General features: G+C 47.6%; 1 protein-coding gene across 1 annotated transcript in view; it reads right to left on the reverse strand.

The window, feature by feature from the left end:
* Positions 1-22,100, reverse strand: part of c5 (complement component 5) — a 199,674-nt gene that overhangs the window by 67,452 nt on the left and 110,122 nt on the right. Inside the window, exon 24 of the mRNA XM_079563481.1 lies at positions 21,847-22,059. Within this exon, the coding sequence (XP_079419607.1) occupies positions 21,847-22,059 (213 nt within the window). The remainder of the gene's footprint in view (positions 1-21,846; positions 22,060-22,100) is intronic.

The raw sequence follows: 22,100 nt of genomic DNA on the forward strand, positions 1-22,100 counted from the left end.
AGTCAGGTAGATATGTGGAAGTCGTGTGGATGTTTAGAGTCATGTGGATATAGGGGAGTCGTGTGAATATGTGAGAGTCGTGTGGATATGTGAGAGTCGTGTGGATATAGAGGAGTCATGTGGATATGTGAGAGTCGTGTGGATATGTGAGAGTCATGTGGATATGTGAGAGTCGTGTGGATATGTGAGAGTCGTGTGGATATAGAGGAGTCATGTGGATATGTGAGAGTCGTGTGGATATGTGAGAGTCATGTGGATATAGGGGAGTCATGTGGATATGTGAGAGTCGTGTGGATATGTGAGAGTCATGTGGATATAGGGGAGTCATGTGGATATGTGGGAGTCGTGTGGATATGTGAGAGTCGTGTGGATATGTGAGAGTCGTGTGGATATGTGAGAGTCGTGTGGATATGTGAGAGTCGTGTGGATATAGAGGAGTCATGTGGATATGTGAGAGTCGTGTGGATATGTGAGAGTCATGTGGATATAGGGGAGTCATGTGGATATGTGAGAGTCGTGTGGATATGTGAGAGTCATGTGGATATGGGGAGTCATGTGGATATAGGGGAGTCATGTGGATATAGGGGAGTCATGTGGATATAGGGGAGTCATGTGGATATAGGGGAGTCAGGTGGATATGTGGAAGTCGTGTGGATGTTTAGAGTCATGTGGATATAGAGGAGTCATGTGGATATAGGGGAGTCATGTGGATATAGGGGAGTCGTGTGGATATAGGGGAGTCAGGTGGATATCGGGATATAGGGGAGTCATGTGGATATAGGGGAGTCAGGTGGATATCGGGATATAGGGGAGTCATGTGGATATAGGGGAGTCATGTGGATATAGGGGAGTCAGGTGGATATCGGGATATAGGGGAGTCATGGGGATATAGGGGAGTCATTTGGATATAGGGGAGTCATGTGGATATAGGGGAGTCAGGTGGATATTGGGATATAGGGGAGTCATGTGGATATAGGGGAGTCAGGTGGATATAGGGATATAGGGGAGTCATGTCGATATAGGGGAGTCATGTGGATATAGGGGAGTCAGGTGGATATGTGGAAGTCGTGTGGATGTTTAGAGTCATGTGGATATAGGGGAGTCGTGTGAATATGTGGGAGTCGTGGGGATATGTGAGAGTCGTGTGGATATGTGAGAGTCGTGTGGATATGTGAGAGTCGTGTGGATATAGGGGAGTCATGTGGATATAGGGGAGTCATGTGGATATAGGGGAGTCGTGTGGATATAGGGGAGTCATGTGGATATAGGGGAGACATGTGGATATAGGGGAGTCAGGTGGATATAGGGGAGTCATGTGGATATAGGGGAGTCGTGTGGATATAGGGGAGTCGTGTGGATATCGGGATATAGGGGAGTCATGTGGATATAGGGGAGTCAGGTGGATATCGGGATATAGGGGAGTCATGTGGATATAGGGGAGTCATGTGTATATAAGGGAGTCAGGTGGATATTGGGATATAGGGGAGTCATGTGGATATAGGGGAGTCATGTGGATATAGAGGAGTCAGGTGGATATAGGGGATTCAGGTGGATATAGGGGAGTCATGTGGATATAGGGGAGTCATGTGGATATAGGGGAGTCATGTGGATATAGGGGAGTCATGTGGATATAGGGGAGTCATGTGGATATAGGGGAGTCGTGTGGATATAGGGGAGTCAGGTGGATATAGGGGAGTCATGTGGATATAGGGGAGTCGTGTGGATATAGTGGAGTCAGGTGGATATCGGGATATAGGGGAGTCATGTGGATATAGGGGAGTCAGGTGGATATCGGGATATAGGGGTGTCATGTGGATATAGGGGAGTCATGTGGATATAGGGGAGTCATGTGGATATAGGGGAGTCAAGTGGATATTGGGATATAGGGGAGTCATGTGGATATAGGGGAGTCATGTGGATATAGGGGAGTCAGGTAGATATGTGGAAGTCGTGTGGATGTTTAGAGTCATGTGGATATAGGGGAGTCGTGTGAATATGTGAGAGTCGTGTGGATATGTGAGAGTCGTGTGGATATAGAGGAGTCATGTGGATATGTGAGAGTCGTGTGGATATGTGAGAGTCATGTGGATATGTGAGAGTCGTGTGGATATGTGAGAGTCGTGTGGATATAGAGGAGTCATGTGGATATGTGAGAGTCGTGTGGATATGTGAGAGTCATGTGGATATAGGGGAGTCATGTGGATATGTGAGAGTCGTGTGGATATGTGAGAGTCATGTGGATATAGTGGAGTCATGTGGATATATGGGAGTCGTGTGGATATGTGAGAGTCGTGTGGATATGTGAGAGTCGTGTGGATATGTGAGAGTCGTGTGGATATGTGAGAGTCGTGTGGATATAGAGGAGTCATGTGGATATGTGAGAGTCGTGTGGATATGTGAGAGTCATGTGGATATAGGGGAGTCATGTGGATATGTGAGAGTCGTGTGGATATGTGAGAGTCATGTGGATATAGGGGAGTCATGTGGATATAGGGGAGTCATGTGGATATAGGGGAGTCATGTGGATATAGGGGAGTCATGTGGATATAGGGGAGTCAGGTGGATATGTGGAAGTCGTGTGGATGTTTAGAGTCATGTGGATATAGAGGAGTCATGTGGATATAGGGGAGTCATGTGGATATAGGGGAGTCATGTGGATATAGGGGAGTCGTGTGGATATAGGGGAGTCATGTGGATATAGGGGAGTCAAGTGGATATGTGAGAGTCATGTGGATATAGGGGAGTCATGTGGATATAGGGGAGTCAGGTGGATATAGGGGAGTCAGGTGGCTATAGGGGAGTCATGTGGATATAGGGGAGTCATGTGGATATAGGGGAGTCATGTGGATATAGGGGAGTCATGTGGATATAGTGGAGTCATGTGGATATAGGGGAGTCATGTGGATATAGGGGAGTCATGTGGATATAGGGGAGTCATGTGGATATAGGGGAGTCATGTGGATATAGGGGAGTCATGTGGATATAGGGGAGTCATGTGGATATAGGGGAGTCGTGTGGATATAGGGGAGTCATGTGGATATAGGGGAGTCATGTGGATATGTGAGAGTCATGTGGATATAAGGGAGTCATGTGGATATAGGGGAGTCGTGTGGATATAGGGGAGTCATGTGGATATAGGGGAGTCGTGTGGATATAGGGGAGTCATGTGGATATAGGGGAGTCATGTGGATATGTGAGAGTCATGTGGATATAGGGGAGTCATGTGGATATGTGAGAGTCATGTGGATATAGAGGAGTCATGTGGATATAGGGGAGTCATGTGGATATAGGGGAGTCAAGTGGATATTGGGATATAGGGGAGTCATGTGGATATAGGGGAGTCATGTGGATATAGGGGAGTCAGGTAGATATGTGGAAGTCGTGTGGATGTTTAGAGTCATGTGGATATAGGGGAGTCGTGTGAATATGTGAGAGTCGTGTGGATATGTGAGAGTCGTGTGGATATAGAGGAGTCATGTGGATATGTGAGAGTCGTGTGGATATGTGAGAGTCATGTGGATATGTGAGAGTCGTGTGGATATGTGAGAGTCGTGTGGATATAGAGGAGTCATGTGGATATGTGAGAGTCGTGTGGATATGTGAGAGTCATGTGGATATAGGGGAGTCATGTGGATATGTGAGAGTCGTGTGGATATGTGAGAGTCATGTGGATATAGGGGAGTCATGTGGATATGTGGGAGTCGTGTGGATATGTGAGAGTCGTGTGGATATGTGAGAGTCGTGTGGATATGTGAGAGTCGTGTGGATATAGAGGAGTCATGTGGATATGTGAGAGTCGTGTGGATATGTGAGAGTCATGTGGATATAGGGGAGTCATGTGGATATGTGAGAGTCGTGTGGATATGTGAGAGTCATGTGGATATAGGGGAGTCATGTGGATATAGGGGAGTCATGTGGATATAGGGGAGTCAGGTGGATATAGGGGAGTCATGTGGATATAGGGGAGTCATATGGATATAGGGGAGTCATGTGGATATAGGGGAGTCGTGTGGATATAGGGGAGTCGTGTGGATATAGGGGAGTCAGGTGGATATAGGGGAGTCGTGTGGATATAGGGGAGTCATGTGGATATAGGGGAGTCATGGGGATAGAGGGGAGTCATGTGGATATAGGGGAGTCATGTGGATATAGGGGAGTCATGTGGATATAGGGGAGTCGTGTGGATATAGGGGAGTCATGTGGATATAGGGGAGTCATGTGGATATGTGAGAGTCATGTGGATATAAGGGAGTCATGTGGATATAGGGGAGTCGTGTGGATATAGGGGAGTCATGTGGATATAGGGGAGTCGTGTGGATATAGGGGAGTCATGTGGATATAGGGGAGTCAAGTGGATATGTGAGAGTCATGTGGATATAGGGGAGTCATGTGGATATAGGGGAGTCAGGTGGATATAGGGGAGTCAGGTGGCTATAGGGGAGTCATGTGGATATAGGGGAGTCATGTGGATATAGGGGAGTCATGTGGATATAGGGGAGTCATGTGGATATAGTGGAGTCATGTGGATATAGGGGAGTCATGTGGATATAGGGGAGTCATGTGGATATAGGGGAGTCATGTGGATATAGGGGTGTCATGTGGATATAGGGGAGTCATGTGGATATAGGGGAGTCATGTGGATATAGGGGAGTCGTGTGGATATAGGGGAGTCATGTGGATATAGGGGAGTCATGTGGATATGTGAGAGTCATGTGGATATAAGGGAGTCATGTGGATATAGGGGAGTCGTGTGGATATAGGGGAGTCATGTGGATATAGGGGAGTCGTGTGGATATAGGGGAGTCATGTGGATATAGGGGAGTCATGTGGATATGTGAGAGTCATGTGGATATAGGGGAGTCATGTGGATATGTGAGAGTCATGTGGATATAGAGGAGTCATGTGGATATAGGGGAGTCATGTGGATATAGGGGAGTCATGTGGATATGTGAGAGTCATGTGGATATAGGGGAGTCATGTGGATATAGGGGAGTCATGTGGATATAGGGGAGTCGTGTGGATATAGGGGAGTCATGTGGATATAGGGGAGACATGTGGATATAGGGGAGTCAGGTGGATATAGGGGAGTCATGTGGATATAGGGGAGTCGTGTGGATATAGGGGAGTCGTGTGGATATCGGGATATAGGGGAGTCATGTGGATATAGGGGAGTCAGGTGGATATCGGGATATAGGGGAGTCATGTGGATATAGGGGAGTCATGTGGATATAAGGGAGTCAGGTGGATATTGGGATATAGGGGAGTCATGTGGATATAGGGGAGTCATGTGGATATAGAGGAGTCAGGTGGATATAGGGGATTCAGGTGGATATAGGGGAGTCATGTGGATATAGGGGAGTCATGTGGATATAGGGGAGTCATGTGGATATAGGGGAGTCATGTGGATATAGGGGAGTCGTGTGGATATAGGGGAGTCAGGTGGATATAGGGGAGTCGTGTGGATATAGGGGAGTCAGGTGGATATCGGGATATAGGGGAGTCATGTGGATATAGGGGAGTCAGGTGGATATAGGGGAGTCATGTGGATATGTGAGAGTCATGTGGATATAGGGGAGTCATGTGGATATAGGGGAGTCATGTGGATATAGGGGAGTCATGTGGATATGTGAGAGTCATGTGGATATAGGGGAGTCATGTGGATATAGGGGAGTCATGTGGATATAGGGGAGTCGTGTGGATATAGGGGAGTCATGTGGATATAGGGGAGACATGTGGATATAGGGGAGTCAGGTGGATATAGGGGAGTCATGTGGATATAGGGGAGTCGTGTGGATATAGGGGAGTCGTGTGGATATCGGGATATAGGGGAGTCATGTGGATATAGGGGAGTCAGGTGGATATCGGGATATAGGGGAGTCATGTGGATATAGGGGAGTCATGTGGATATAAGGGAGTCAGGTGGATATTGGGATATAGGGGAGTCATGTGGATATAGGGGAGTCATGTGGATATAGAGGAGTCAGGTGGATATAGGGGATTCAGGTGGATATAGGGGAGTCATGTGGATATAGGGGAGTCATGTGGATATAGGGGAGTCATGTGGATATAGGGGAGTCATGTGGATATAGGGGAGTCGTGTGGATATAGGGGAGTCAGGTGGATATAGGGGAGTCGTGTGGATATAGGGGAGTCAGGTGGATATCGGGATATAGGGGAGTCATGTGGATATAGGGGAGTCAGGTGGATATCGGGATATAGGGGTGTCATGTGGATATAGGGGAGTCATGTGGATATAGGGGAGTCATGTGGATATAGGGGAGTCAAGTGGATATTGGGATATAGGGGAGTCATGTGGATATAGGGGAGTCATGTGGATATAGGGGAGTCAGGTAGATATGTGGAAGTCGTGTGGATGTTTAGAGTCATGTGGATATAGGGGAGTCGTGTGAATATGTGAGAGTCGTGTGGATATGTGAGAGTCGTGTGGATATAGAGGAGTCATGTGGATATGTGAGAGTCGTGTGGATATGTGAGAGTCATGTGGATATGTGAGAGTCGTGTGGATATGTGAGAGTCGTGTGGATATAGAGGAGTCATGTGGATATGTGAGAGTCGTGTGGATATGTGAGAGTCATGTGGATATAGGGGAGTCATGTGGATATGTGAGAGTCGTGTGGATATGTGAGAGTCATGTGGATATAGGGGAGTCATGTGGATATGTGGGAGTCGTGTGGATATGTGAGAGTCGTGTGGATATGTGAGAGTCGTGTGGATATGTGAGAGTCGTGTGGATATGTGAGAGTCGTGTGGATATAGAGGAGTCATGTGGATATGTGAGAGTCGTGTGGATATGTGAGAGTCATGTGGATATAGGGGAGTCATGTGGATATGTGAGAGTCGTGTGGATATGTGAGAGTCATGTGGATATAGGGGAGTCATGTGGATATAGGGGAGTCATGTGGATATAGGGGAGTCAGGTGGATATAGGGGAGTCATGTGGATATAGGGGAGTCATATGGATATAGGGGAGTCATGTGGATATAGGGGAGTCGTGTGGATATAGGGGAGTCGTGTGGATATAGGGGAGTCAGGTGGATATAGGGGAGTCGTGTGGATATAGGGGAGTCATGTGGATATAGGGGAGTCATGGGGATAGAGGGGAGTCATGTGGATATAGGGGAGTCATGTGGATATAGGGGAGTCATGTGGATATAGGGGAGTCGTGTGGATATAGGGGAGTCATGTGGATATAGGGGAGTCATGTGGATATGTGAGAGTCATGTGGATATAAGGGAGTCATGTGGATATAGGGGAGTCGTGTGGATATAGGGGAGTCATGTGGATATAGGGGAGTCGTGTGGATATAGGGGAGTCATGTGGATATAGGGGAGTCAAGTGGATATGTGAGAGTCATGTGGATATAGGGGAGTCATGTGGATATAGGGGAGTCAGGTGGATATAGGGGAGTCAGGTGGCTATAGGGGAGTCATGTGGATATAGGGGAGTCATGTGGATATAGGGGAGTCATGTGGATATAGGGGAGTCATGTGGATATAGTGGAGTCATGTGGATATAGGGGAGTCATGTGGATATAGGGGAGTCATGTGGATATAGGGGAGTCATGTGGATATAGGGGAGTCATGTGGATATAGGGGAGTCATGTGGATATAGGGGAGTCATGTGGATATAGGGGAGTCGTGTGGATATAGGGGAGTCATGTGGATATAGGGGAGTCATGTGGATATGTGAGAGTCATGTGGATATAAGGGAGTCATGTGGATATAGGGGAGTCGTGTGGATATAGGGGAGTCATGTGGATATAGGGGAGTCGTGTGGATATAGGGGAGTCATGTGGATATAGGGGAGTCATGTGGATATGTGAGAGTCATGTGGATATAGGGGAGTCATGTGGATATGTGAGAGTCATGTGGATATAGAGGAGTCATGTGGATATAGGGGAGTCATGTGGATATAGGGGAGTCATGTGGATATGTGAGAGTCATGTGGATATAGGGGAGTCATGTGGATATAGGGGAGTCATGTGGATATAGGGGAGTCGTGTGGATATAGGGGAGTCATGTGGATATAGGGGAGACATGTGGATATAGGGGAGTCAGGTGGATATAGGGGAGTCATGTGGATATAGGGGAGTCGTGTGGATATAGGGGAGTCGTGTGGATATCGGGATATAGGGGAGTCATGTGGATATAGGGGAGTCAGGTGGATATCGGGATATAGGGGAGTCATGTGGATATAGGGGAGTCATGTGGATATAAGGGAGTCAGGTGGATATTGGGATATAGGGGAGTCATGTGGATATAGGGGAGTCATGTGGATATAGAGGAGTCAGGTGGATATAGGGGATTCAGGTGGATATAGGGGAGTCATGTGGATATAGGGGAGTCATGTGGATATAGGGGAGTCATGTGGATATAGGGGAGTCATGTGGATATAGGGGAGTCATGTGGATATAGGGGAGTCGTGTGGATATAGGGGAGTCAGGTGGATATAGGGGAGTCGTGTGGATATAGGGGAGTCAGGTGGATATCGGGATATAGGGGAGTCATGTGGATATAGGGGAGTCAGGTGGATATCGGGATATAGGGGTGTCATGTGGATATAGGGGAGTCATGTGGATATAGGGGAGTCATGTGGATATAGGGGAGTCAAGTGGATATTGGGATATAGGGGAGTCATGTGGATATAGGGGAGTCATGTGGATATAGGGGAGTCAGGTAGATATGTGGAAGTCGTGTGGATGTTTAGAGTCATGTGGATATAGGGGAGTCGTGTGAATATGTGAGAGTCGTGTGGATATGTGAGAGTCGTGTGGATATAGAGGAGTCATGTGGATATGTGAGAGTCGTGTGGATATGTGAGAGTCATGTGGATATGTGAGAGTCGTGTGGATATGTGAGAGTCGTGTGGATATAGAGGAGTCATGTGGATATGTGAGAGTCGTGTGGATATGTGAGAGTCATGTGGATATAGGGGAGTCATGTGGAAATGTGAGAGTCGTGTGGATATGTGAGAGTCATGTGGATATAGGGGAGTCATGTGGATATGTGGGAGTCGTGTGGATATGTGAGAGTCGTGTGGATATGTGAGAGTCGTGTGGATATGTGAGAGTCGTGTGGATATGTGAGAGTCGTGTGGATATAGAGGAGTCATGTGGATATGTGAGAGTCGTGTGGATATGTGAGAGTCATGTGGATATAGGGGAGTCATGTGGATATGTGAGAGTCGTGTGGATATGTGAGAGTCATGTGGATATAGGGGAGTCATGTGGATATAGGGGAGTCATGTGGATATAGGGGAGTCATGTGGATATAGGGGAGTCATGTGGATATAGGGGAGTCAGGTGGATATGTGGAAGTCGTGTGGATGTTTAGAGTCATGTGGATATAGAGGAGTCATGTGGATATAGGGGAGTCATGTGGATATAGGGGAGTCATGTGGATATAGGGGAGTCAGGTGGATATAGGGGAGTCATGTGGATATAGGGGAGTCATGTGGATATAGGGTAGTCATGTGGATATAGGGGAGTCAGGTGGATATAGGGGAGTCATGTGGATATAGGGGAGTCATATGGATATAGGGGAGTCATGTGGATATAGGGGAGTCGTGTGGATATAGGGGAGTCGTGTGGATATAGGGGAGTCAGGTGGATATAGGGGAGTCGTGTGGATATAGGGGAGTCATGTGGATATAGGGGAGTCATGGGGATAGAGGGGAGTCATGTGCATATAGGGGAGTCATGTGGATATAGGGGAGTCATGTGGATATAGGGGAGTCGTGTGGATATAGGGGAGTCATGTGGATATAGGGGAGTCATGTGGATATGTGAGAGTCATGTGGATATAAGGGAGTCATGTGGATATAGGGGAGTCGTGTGGATATAGGGGAGTCATGTGGATATAGGGGAGTCGTGTGGATATAGGGGAGTCATGTGGATATAGGGGAGTCAAGTGGATATGTGAGAGTCATGTGGATATAGGGGAGTCATGTGGATATAGGGGAGTCAGGTGGATATAGGGGAGTTAGGTGGCTATAGGGGAGTCATGTGGATATAGGGGAGTCATGTGGATATAGGGGAGTCATGTGGATATAGGGGAGTCATGTGGATATAGTGGAGTCATGTGGATATAGGGGAGTCATGTGGATATAGGGGAGTCATGTGGATATAGGGGAGTCATGTGGATATAGGGGAGTCATGTGGATATAGGGGAGTCATGTGGATATAGGGGAGTCGTGTGGATATAGGGGAGTCATGTGGATATAGGGGAGTCATGTGGATATGTGAGTCATGTGGATAAAAGGGAGTCATGTGGATATAGGGGAGTCGTGTGGATATAGGGGAGTCATGTGGATATAGGGGAGTCGTGTGGATATAGGGGAGTCATGTGGATATAGGGGAGTCATGTGGATATGTGAGAGCCATGTGGATATAGGGGAGTCATGTGGATATGTGAGAGTCATGTGGATATAGAGGAGTCATGTGGATATAGGGGAGTCATGTGGATATAGGGGAGTCATGTGGATATGTGAGAGTCATGTGGATATAGGGGAGTCATGTGGATATAGGGGAGTCATGTGGATATAGGGGAGTCGTGTGGATATAGGGGAGTCATGTGGATATAGGGGAGACATGTGGATATAGGGGAGTCAGGTGGATATAGGGGAGTCATGTGGATATAGGGGAGTCGTGTGGATATAGGGGAGTCGTGTGGATATCGGGATATAGGGGAGTCATGTGAATATAGGGGAGTCAGGTGGATATCGGGATATAGGGGAGTCATGTGGATATAGGGGAGTCATGTGGATATAAGGGAGTCAGGTGGATATTGGGATATAGGGGAGTCATGTGGATATAGGGGAGTCAGGTGGATATAGGGGAGTCAGGTGGATATAGGGGATTCAGGTGGATATAGGGGAGTCATGTGGATATAGGGGAGTCATGTGGATATAGGGGAGTCATGTGGATATAGGGGAGTCATGTGGATATAGAGGAGTCAGGTGGATATAGGGGATTCAGGTGGATATAGGGGAGTCATGTGGATATAGGGGAGTCATGTGGATATAGGGGAGTCATGTGGATATAGGGGAGTCATGTGGATATAGGGGAGTCATGTGGATATAGGGGAGTCGTGTGGATATAGGGGAGTCAGGTGGATATAGGGGAGTCATGTGGATATAGGGGAGTCGTGTGGATATAGGGGAGTCAGGTGGATATCGGGATATAGGGGTGTCATGTGGATATAGGGGAGTCATGTGGATATAGGGGAGTCATGTGGATATAGGGGAGTCAAGTGGATATTGGGATATAGGGGAGTCATGTGGATATAGGGGAGTCATGTGGATATAGGGGAGTCAGGTAGATATGTGGAAGTCGTGTGGATGTTTAGAGTCATGTGGATATAGGGGAGTCGTGTGAATATGTGACAGTCGTGTGGATATGTGAGAGTCGTGTGGATATAGAGGAGTCATGTGGATATGTGAGAGTCGTGTGGATATGTGAGAGTCATGTGGATATGTGAGAGTCGTGTGGATATGTGAGAGTCGTGTGGATATAGAGGAGTCATGTGGATATGTGAGAGTCGTGTGGATATGTGAGAGTCATGTGGATATAGGGGAGTCATGTGGATATGTGAGAGTCGTGTGGATATGTGAGAGTCATGTGGATATAGGGGAGTCATGTGGATATGTGGGAGTCGTGTGGATATGTGAGAGTCGTGTGGATATGTGAGAGTCGTGTGGATATGTGAGAGTCGTGTGGATATGTGAGAGTCGTGTGGATATAGAGGAGTCATGTGGATATGTGAGAGTCGTGTGGATATGTGAGAGTCATGTGGATATAGGGGAGTCATGTGGATATGTGAGAGTCGTGTGGATATGTGAGAGTCATGTGGATATGGGGAGTCATGTGGATATAGGGGAGTCATGTGGATATAGGGGAGTCATGTGGATATAGGGGAGTCATGTGGATATAGGGGAGTCAGGTGGATATGTGGAAGTCGTGTGGATGTTTAGAGTCATGTGGATATAGAGGAGTCATGTGGATATAGGGGAGTCATGTGGATATAGGGGAGTCGTGTGGATATAGGGGAGTCAGGTGGATATCGGGATATAGGGGAGTCATGTGGATATAGGGGAGTCAGGTGGATATCGGGATATAGGGGAGTCATGTGGATATAGGGGAGTCATGTGGATATAGGGGAGTCAGGTGGATATCGGGATATAGGGGAGTCATGGGGATATAGGGGAGTCATTTGGATATAGGGGAGTCATGTGGATATAGGGGAGTCAGGTGGATATTGGGATATAGGGGAGTCATGTGGATATAGGGGAGTCAGGTGGATATAGGGATATAGGGGAGTCATGTCGATATAGGGGAGTCATGTGGATATAGGGGAGTCAGGTGGATATGTGGAAGTCGTGTGGATGTTTAGAGTCATGTGGATATAGGGGAGTCGTGTGAATATGTGGGAGTCGTGGGGATATGTGAGAGTCGTGTGGATATGTGAGAGTCGTGTGGATATGTGAGAGTCGTGTGGATATAGGGGAGTCATGTGGATATAGGGGAGTCATGTGGATATAGGGGAGTCGTGTGGATATAGGGGAGTCATGTGGATATAGGGGAGACATGTGGATATAGGGGAGTCAGGTGGATATAGGGGAGTCATGTGGATATAGGGGAGTCGTGTGGATATAGGGGAGTCGTGTGGATATCGGGATATAGGGGAGTCATGTGGATATAGGGGAGTCAGGTGGATATCGGGATATAGGGGAGTCATGTGGATATAGGGGAGTCATGTGTATATAAGGGAGTCAGGTGGATATTGGGATATAGGGGAGTCATGTGGATATAGGGGAGTCATGTGGATATAGAGGAGTCAGGTGGATATAGGGGATTCAGGTGGATATAGGGGAGTCATGTGGATATAGGGGAGTCATGTGGATATAGGGGAGTCATGTGGATATAGGGGAGTCATGTGGATATAGGGGAGTCATGTGGATATAGGGGAGTCGTGTGGATATAGGGGAGTCAGGTGGATATAGGGGAGTCATGTGGATATAGGGGAGTCGTGTGGATATAGTGGAGTCAGGTGGATATAGTGGAGTCAGGTGGATATCGGGATATAGGGGAGTCATGTGGATATAGGGGAGTCAGGTGGATATCGGGATATAGGGGTGTCATGTGGATATAGGGGAGTCATGTGGATATAGGGGAGTCATGTGGATATAGGGGAGTCAAGTGGATATTGGGATATAGGGGAGTCATGTGGATATAGGGGAGTCATGTGGATATAGGGGAGTCAGGTAGATATGTGGAAGTCGTGTGGATGTTTAGAGTCATGTGGATATAGGGGAGTCGTGTGAATATCGGGATATAGGGGAGTCATGTGGATATAGGGGAGTCAGGTGGATATCGGGATATAGGGGAGTCATGTGGATATAGGGGAGTCGTGTGGATATAGGGGAGTCGTGTGGATATCGGGATATAGGGGAGTCATGTGGATATAGGGGAGTCAGGTGGATATCGGGATATAGGGGAGTCATGTGGATATAGGGGAGTCATGTGTATATAAGGGAGTCAGGTGGATATTGGGATATAGGGGAGTCATGTGGATATAGGGGAGTCATGTGGATATAGAGGAGTCAGGTGGATATAGGGGATTCAGGTGGATATAGGGGAGTCATGTGGATATAGGGGAGTCATGTGGATATAGGGGAGTCATGTGGATATAGGGGAGTCATGTGGATATAGGGGAGTCATGTGGATATAGGGGAGTCGTGTGGATATAGGGGAGTCAGGTGGATATAGGGGAGTCATGTGGATATAGGGGAGTCGTGTGGATATAGTGGAGTCAGGTGGATATCGGGATATAGGGGAGTCATGTGGATATAGGGGAGTCAGGTGAATATCGGGATATAGGGGTGTCATGTGGATATAGGGGAGTCATGTGGATATAGGGGAGTCATGTGGATATAGGGGAGTCAAGTGGATATTGGGATATAGGGGAGTCATGTGGATATAGGGGAGTCATGTGGATATAGGGGAGTCAGGTAGATATGTGGAAGTCGTGTGGATGTTTAGAGTCATGTGGATATAGGGGAGTCGTGTGAATATGTGAGAGTCGTGTGGATATGTGAGAGTCGTGTGGATATAGAGGAGTCATGTGGATATGTGAGAGTCGTGTGGATATGTGAGAGTCATGTGGATATGTGAGAGTCGTGTGGATATGTGAGAGTCGTGTGGATATAGAGGAGTCATGTGGATATGTGAGAGTCGTGTGGATATGTGAGAGTCATGTGGATATAGGGGAGTCATGTGGATATGTGAGAGTCGTGTGGATATGTGAGAGTCATGTGGATATAGTGGAGTCATGTGGATATATGGGAGTCGTGTGGATATGTGAGAGTCGTGTGGATATGTGAGAGTCGTGTGGATATGTGAGAGTCGTGTGGATATGTGAGAGTCGTGTGGATATAGAGGAGTCATGTGGATATGTGAGAGTCGTGTGGATATGTGAGAGTCATGTGGATATGTGAGAGTCGTGTGGATATGTGAGAGTCGTGTGGATATAGAGGAGTCATGTGGATATGTGAGAGTCGTGTGGATATGTGAGAGTCATGTGGATATAGGGGAGTCATGTGGATATGTGAGAGTCGTGTGGATATGTGAGAGTCATGTGGATATAGGGGAGTCATGTGGATATGTGGGAGTCGTGTGGATATGTGAGAGTCGTGTGGATATGTGAGAGTTGTGTGGATATGTGAGAGTCGTGTGGATATGTGAGAGTCGTGTGGATATGTGAGAGTCGTGTGGATATAGAGGAGTCATGTGGATATGTGAGAGTCGTGTGGATATGTGAGAGTCATGTGGATATAGGGGAGTCATGTGGATATGTGAGAGTCGTGTGGATATGTGAGAGTCATGTGGATATAGGGGAGTCATGTGGATATAGGGGAGTCATGTGGATATAGGGGAGTCATGTGGATATAGGGGAGTCAGGTGGATATGTGGAAGTCGTGTGGATGTTTAGAGTCATGTGGATATAGAGGAGTCATGTGGATATAGGGGAGTCATGTGGATATAGGGGAGTCGTGTGGATATAGGGGAGTCAGGTGGATATCGGGATATAGGGGAGTCATGTGGATATAGGGGAGTCAGGTGGATATCGGGATATAGGGGAGTCATGTGGATATAGGGGAGTCATGTGGATATAGGGGAGTCAGGTGGATATCGGGATATAGGGGAGTCATGGGGATATAGGGGAGTCATTTGGATATAGGGGAGTCATGTGGATATAGGGGAGTCAGGTGGATATTGGGATATAGGGGAGTCATGTGGATATAGGGGAGTCAGGTGGATATAGGGATATAGGGGAGTCATGTCGATATAGGGGAGTCATGTGGATATAGGGGAGTCAGGTGGATATAGGGGAGTTGTGTGGATATAGGGGAGTCATGTGGATATAGGGGAGTCATGTGGATATGTGAGAGTCATGTGGATATAAGGGAGTCATGTGGATATAGGGGAGTCGTGTGGATATAGGGGAGTCATGTGGATATAGGGGAGTCATGGGGATAGAGGGGAGTCATGTGGATATGTGAGAGTCATGTGGATATAGGGGAGTCATGTGGATATGTGAGAGTCATGTGGATATAGAGGAGTCATGTGGATATAGGGGAGTCATGTGGATATAGGGGAGTCATGTGGATATGTGAGAGTCATGTGGATATAGGGGAGTCATGTGGATATAGGGGAGTCATGTGGATATAGGGGAGTCGTGTGGATATAGGGGAGTCATGTGGATATAGGGGAGACATGTGGATATAGGGGAGTCAGGTGGATATAGGGGAGTCATGTGGATATAGGGGAGTCGTGTGGATATAGGGGAGTCGTGTGGATATCGGAATATAGGGGAGTCATGTGGATATAGGGGAGTCAGGTGGATATCGGGATATAGGGGAGTCATGTGGATATAGGGGAGTCATGTGGATATAAGGGAGTCAGGTGGATATTGGGATATAGGGGAGTCATGTGGATATAGGGGAGTCAGGTGGATATAGGGGAGTCAGGTGGATATAGGGGATTCAGGTGGATATAGGGGAGTCATGTGGATATAGGGGAGTCATGTGGATATAGGGGAGTCATGTGGATATAGGGGAGTCATGTGGATATAGAGGAGTCAGGTGGATATAGGGGATTCAAGTGGATATAGGGGAGTCATGTGGATATAGGGGAGTCATGTGGATATAGGGGAGTCATGTGGATATAGGGGAGTCATGTGGATATAGGGGAGTCATGTGGATATAGGGGAGTCGTGTGGATATAGGGGAGTCAGGTGGATATAGGGGAGTCATGTGGATATAGGGGAGTCGTGTGGATATAGGGGAGTCAGGTGGATATCGGGATATAGGGGTGTCATGTGGATATAGGGGAGTCATGTGGATATAGGGGAGTCATGTGGATATAGGGGAGTCAAGTGGATATTGGGATATAGGGGAGTCATGTGGATATAGGGGAGTCATGTGGATATAGGGGAGTCAGGTAGATATGTGGAAGTCGTGTGGATGTTTAGAGTCATGTGGATATAGGGGAGTCGTGTGAATATGTGAGAGTCGTGTGGATATGTGAGAGTCATGTGGATATAGGGGAGTCATGTGGATATGTGGGAGTCGTGTGGATATGTGAGAGTCGTGTGGATATGTGAGAGTTGTGTGGATATGTGAGAGTCGTGTGGATATGTGAGAGTCGTGTGGATATGTGAGAGTCGTGTGGATATAGAGGAGTCATGTGGATATGTGAGAGTCGTGTGGATATGTGAGAGTCATGTGGATATAGGGGAGTCATGTGGATATGTGAGAGTCGTGTGGATATGTGAGAGTCATGTGGATATAGGGGAGTCATGTGGATATAGGGGAGTCATGTGGATATAGGGGAGTCATGTGGATATAGGGGAGTCAGGTGGATATGTGGAAGTCGTGTGGATGTTTAGAGTCATGTGGATATAGAGGAGTCATGTGGATATAGGGGAGTCATGTGGATATAGGGGAGTCGTGTGGATATAGGGGAGTCAGGTGGATATCGGGATATAGGGGAGTCATGTGGATATAGGGGAGTCAGGTGGATATCGGGATATAGGGGAGTCATGTGGATATAGGGGAGTCATGTGGATATAGGGGAGTCAGGTGGATATCGGGATATAGGGGAGTCATGGGGATATAGGGGAGTCATTTGGATATAGGGGAGTCATGTGGATATAGGGGAGTCAGGTGGATATTGGGATATAGGGGAGTCATGTGGATATAGGGGAGTCAGGTGGATATAGGGATATAGGGAAGTCATGTCGATATAGGGGAGTCATGTGGATATAGGGGAGTCAGGTGGATATAGGGGAGTTGTGTGGATATAGGGGAGTCATGTGGATATAGGGGAGTCATGTGGATATGTGAGAGTCATGTGGATATAAGGGAGTCATGTGGATATAGGGGAGTCGTGTGGATATAGGGGAGTCATGTGGATATAGGGGAGTCATGGGGATAGAGGGGAGTCATGTGGATATAGGGGAGTCATGTGGATATAGGGGAGTCATGTGGATATAGGGGAGTTGTGTGGATATAGGGGAGTCATGTGGATATAGGGGAGTCATGTGGATATGTGAGAGTCATGTGGATTTAAGGGAGTCATGTGGATATAGGGGAGTCGTGTGGATATAGGGGAGTCATGTGGATATAGGGGAGTCGTGTGGATATAGGGGAGTCATGTGGATATAGGGGAGTCAAGTGGATATGTGAGAGTCATGTGGATATAGGGGAGTCATGTGGATATAGGGGAGTCAGGTGGATATAGGGGAGTCAGGTGGCTATAGGGGAGTCATGTGGATATAGGGGAGTCATGTGGATATAGGGGAGTCATGTGGATATAGGGGAGTCATGTGGATATAGTGGAGTCATGTGGATATAGGGGAGTCAAGTGGATATAGGGGAGTCATGTGGATATAGGGGAGTCATGTGGATATAGGGGAGTCATGTGGATATAGGGGAGTCATGTGGATATAGGGGAGTCGTGTGGATATAGGGGAGTCATGTGGATATAGGGGAGTCATGTGGATATGTGAGAGTCATGTGGATATAAGGGAGTCATGTGGATATAGGGGAGTCGTGTGGATATAGGGGAGTCATGTGGATATAGGGGAGTCGTGTGGATATAGGGGAGTCATGTGGATATAGGGGAGTCATGTGGATATGTGAGAGTCATGTGGATATAGGGGAGTCATGTGGATATGTGAGAGTCATGTGGATATAGAGGAGTCATGTGGATATAGGGGAGTCATGTGGATATAGGGGAGTCATGTGGATATGTGAGAGTCATGTGGATATAGGGGAGTCATGTGGATATAGGGGAGTCATGTGGATATAGGGGAGTCGTGTGGATATAGGGGAGTCATGTGGATATAGGGGAGACATGTGGATATAGGGGAGTCAGGTGGATATAGGGGAGTCATGTGGATATAGGGGAGTCGTGTGGATATAGGGGAGTCGTGTGGATATCGGAATATAGGGGAGTCATGTGGATATAGGGGAGTCAGGTGGATATCGGGATATAGGGGAGTCATGTGGATATAGGGGAGTCATGTGGATATAAGGGAGTCAGGTGGATATTGGGATATAGGGGAGTCATGTGGATATAGGGGAGTCAGGTGGATATAGGGGAGTCAGGTGGATATAGGGGATTCAGGTGGATATAGGGGAGTCATGTGGATATAGGGGAGTCATGTGGATATAGGGGAGTCATGTGGATATAGGGGAGTCATGTGGATATAGAGGAGTCAGGTGGATATAGGGGATTCAAGTGGATATAGGGGAGTCATGTGGATATAGGGGAGTCATGTGGATATAGGGGAGTCATGTGGATATAGGGGAGTCATGTGGATATAGGGGAGTCGTGTGGATATAGGGGAGTCAGGTGGATATAGGGGAGTCATGTGGATATAGGGGAGTCGTGTGGATATAGGGGAGTCAGGTGGATATCGGGATATAGGGGTGTCATGTGGATATAGGGGAGTCATGTGGATATAGGGGAGTCATGTGGATATAGGGGAGTCAAGTGGATATTGGGATATAGGGGAGTCATGTGGATATAGGGGAGTCATGTGGATATAGGGGAGTCAGGTAGATATGTGGAAGTCGTGTGGATGTTTAGAGTCATGTGGATATAGGGGAGTCGTGTGAATATGTGAGAGTCGTGTGGATATGTGAGAGTCGTGTGGATATAGAGGAGTCATGTGGATATGTGAGAGTCGTGTGGATATGTGAGAGTCATGTGGATATGTGAGAGTCGTGTGGATATGTGAGAGTCGTGTGGATATAGAGGAGTCATGTGGATATGTGAGAGTCGTGTGGATATGTGAGAGTCATGTGGATATAGGGGAGTCATGTGGATATGTGAGAGTCGTGTGGATATGTGAGAGTCATGTGGATATAGGGGAGTCATGTGGATATGTGGGAGTCGTGTGGATATGTGAGAGTCGTGTGGATATGTGAGAGTTGTGTGGATATGTGAGAGTCGTGTGGATATGTGAGAGTCGTGTGGATATGTGAGAGTCGTGTGGATATAGAGGAGTCATGTGGATATGTGAGAGTCGTGTGGATATGTGAGAGTCATGTGGATATAGGGGAGTCATGTGGATATGTGAGAGTCGTGTGGATATGTGAGAGTCATGTGGATATAGGGGAGTCATGTGGATATAGGGGAGTCATGTGGATATAGGGGAGTCAGGTGGATATGTGGAAGTCGTGTGGATGTTTAGAGTCATGTGGATATAGAGGAGTCATGTGGATATAGGGGAGTCATGTGGATATAGGGGAGTCGTGTGGATATAGGGGAGTCAGGTGGATATCGGGATATAGGGGAGTCATGTGGATATAGGGGAGTCAGGTGGATATCGGGATATAGGGGAGTCATGTGGATATAGGGGAGTCATGTGGATATAGGGGAGTCAGGTGGATATCGGGATATAGGGGAGTCATGGGGATATAGGGGAGTCATTTGGATATAGGGGAGTCATGTGGATATAGGGGAGTCAGGTGGATATTGGGATATAGGGGAGTCATGTGGATATAGGGGAGTCAGGTGGATATAGGGATATAGGGGAGTCATGTCGATATAGGGGAGTCATGTGGATATAGGGGAGTCAGGTGGATATGTGGAAGTCGTGTGGATGTTTAGAGTCATGTGGATATAGGGGAGTCGTGTGAATATGTGGGAGTCGTGGGGATATGTGAGAGTCGTGTGGATATGTGAGAGTCGTGTGGATATGTGAGAGTCGTGTGGATATGTGAGAGTCGTGTGGATATAGAGGAGTCATGTGGATATGTGAGAGTCGTGTGGATATGTGAGAGTCATTTGGATATAGGGGAGTCATGTGGATATAGGGGAGTCATGTGGATATAGGGGAGTCATGTGGATATAGGGGAGTCAGGTGGATATGTGGAAGTCGTGTGGATGTTTAGAGTCATGTGGATATAGAGGAGTCATGTGGATATAGGGGAGTCATGTGGATATAGGGGAGTCGCGTGGATATAGGGGAGTCAGGTGGATATCGGGATATAGGGGAGTCATGTGGATATAGGGGAGTCAGGTGGATATCGGGATATAGGGGAGTCATGTGGATATAGGGGAGTCATGTGGATATAGGGGAGTCAGGTGGATATCGGGATATAGGGGAGTCATGTGGATATAGGGGAGTCAGGTGGATATGTGGAAGTCGTGTGGATGTTTAGAGTCATGTGGATATAGGGGAGTCGTGTGAATATGTGGGAGTCGTGTGGATATGTGAGAGTCGTGTGGATATGTGAGAGTCGTGTGGATATAGAGGAGTCATGTGGATATGTGAGAGTCGTGTGGATATAGGGGAGTCATGTGGATATAGGGGAGTCATGTGGATATAGGGGAGTCATGTGGATATAGGGGAGTCAGGTGGATATAGGGGAGTCGCGTGGATATAGGGGAGTCAGGTGGATATCGGGATATAGGGGAGTCATGTGGATATAGGGGAGTCATGTGGATATAGGGGAGTCATGTGGATATAGGGGAGTCAGGTGGATATAGGGGAGTCGCGTGGATATAGGGGAGTCGCGTGGATATAGGGGAGTCAGGTGGATATCGGGATATAGGGGAGTCATGTGGATATAGGGGAGTCAGGTGGATATCGGGATATAGGGGAGTCATGTGGATATAGGGGAGTCATGTGGATATAGGGGAGTCAGGTGGATATCGGGATATAGGGGAGTCATGTGGATATAGGGGAGTCATGTGGATATAGGGGAGTCAGGTGGATATAGGGATATAGGGGAGTCATGTCGATATAGGGGAGTCATGTGGATATAGGGGAGTCAGGTGGATATGTGGAAGTCGTGTGGATGTTTAGAGTCATGTGGATATAGGGGAGTCGTGTGAATATGTGGGAGTCGTGTGGATATGTGAGAGTCGTGTGGATATGTGAGAGTCGTGTGGATATGTGAGAGTCGTGTGGATATAGAGGAGTCATGTGGATATGTGAGAGTCGTGTGGATATGTGAGAGTCATGTGGATATAGGGGAGTCATGTGGATATAGGGGAGTCTTGTGGATATGTGAGAGTCGTGTGGATATAGGGGAGTCAGGTGGATATGTGGAAGTCGTGTGGATGTTTAGAGTCATGTGGATATAGGGGAGTCGTGTGAATATGTGGGAGTCGTGTAGATATAGGGGAGTCATGTGGATATAGGGGAGTCATGTGGATATAGGGGAGTCATGTGGATATAGGGGAGTCAGGTGGATATGTGTAAGTCGTGTGGATGTTTAGAGTCATGTGGATATATTTCGGAGTCATACCCTGTCGGATGCGTTGTTTGAGCTGAGAGGAGCTCTTCTGGTCGTCCGTGCCCATGACATGCCAGCGTCCCGTGGTCTCCAGATACTGGTACACATGGAGAATGGGCAGCACCCCGCCCAGCTCCGCTGCCGCGGTGCCGTCCTGAAGAGACAGCAGCTTCCTCAGGCCTTCGGGGTTGTCCACCACAGACACCCACTCGTCCAGGATCTCACCTGCAGCAGAATGTGACAAACAAACAACAACAAAAAAAGTT

Source organism: Gobius niger (genome assembly GCF_951799975.1).
Source record: "Gobius niger genome assembly, chromosome: 1".
NCBI lineage: Eukaryota > Metazoa > Chordata > Actinopteri > Gobiiformes > Gobiidae > Gobius > Gobius niger.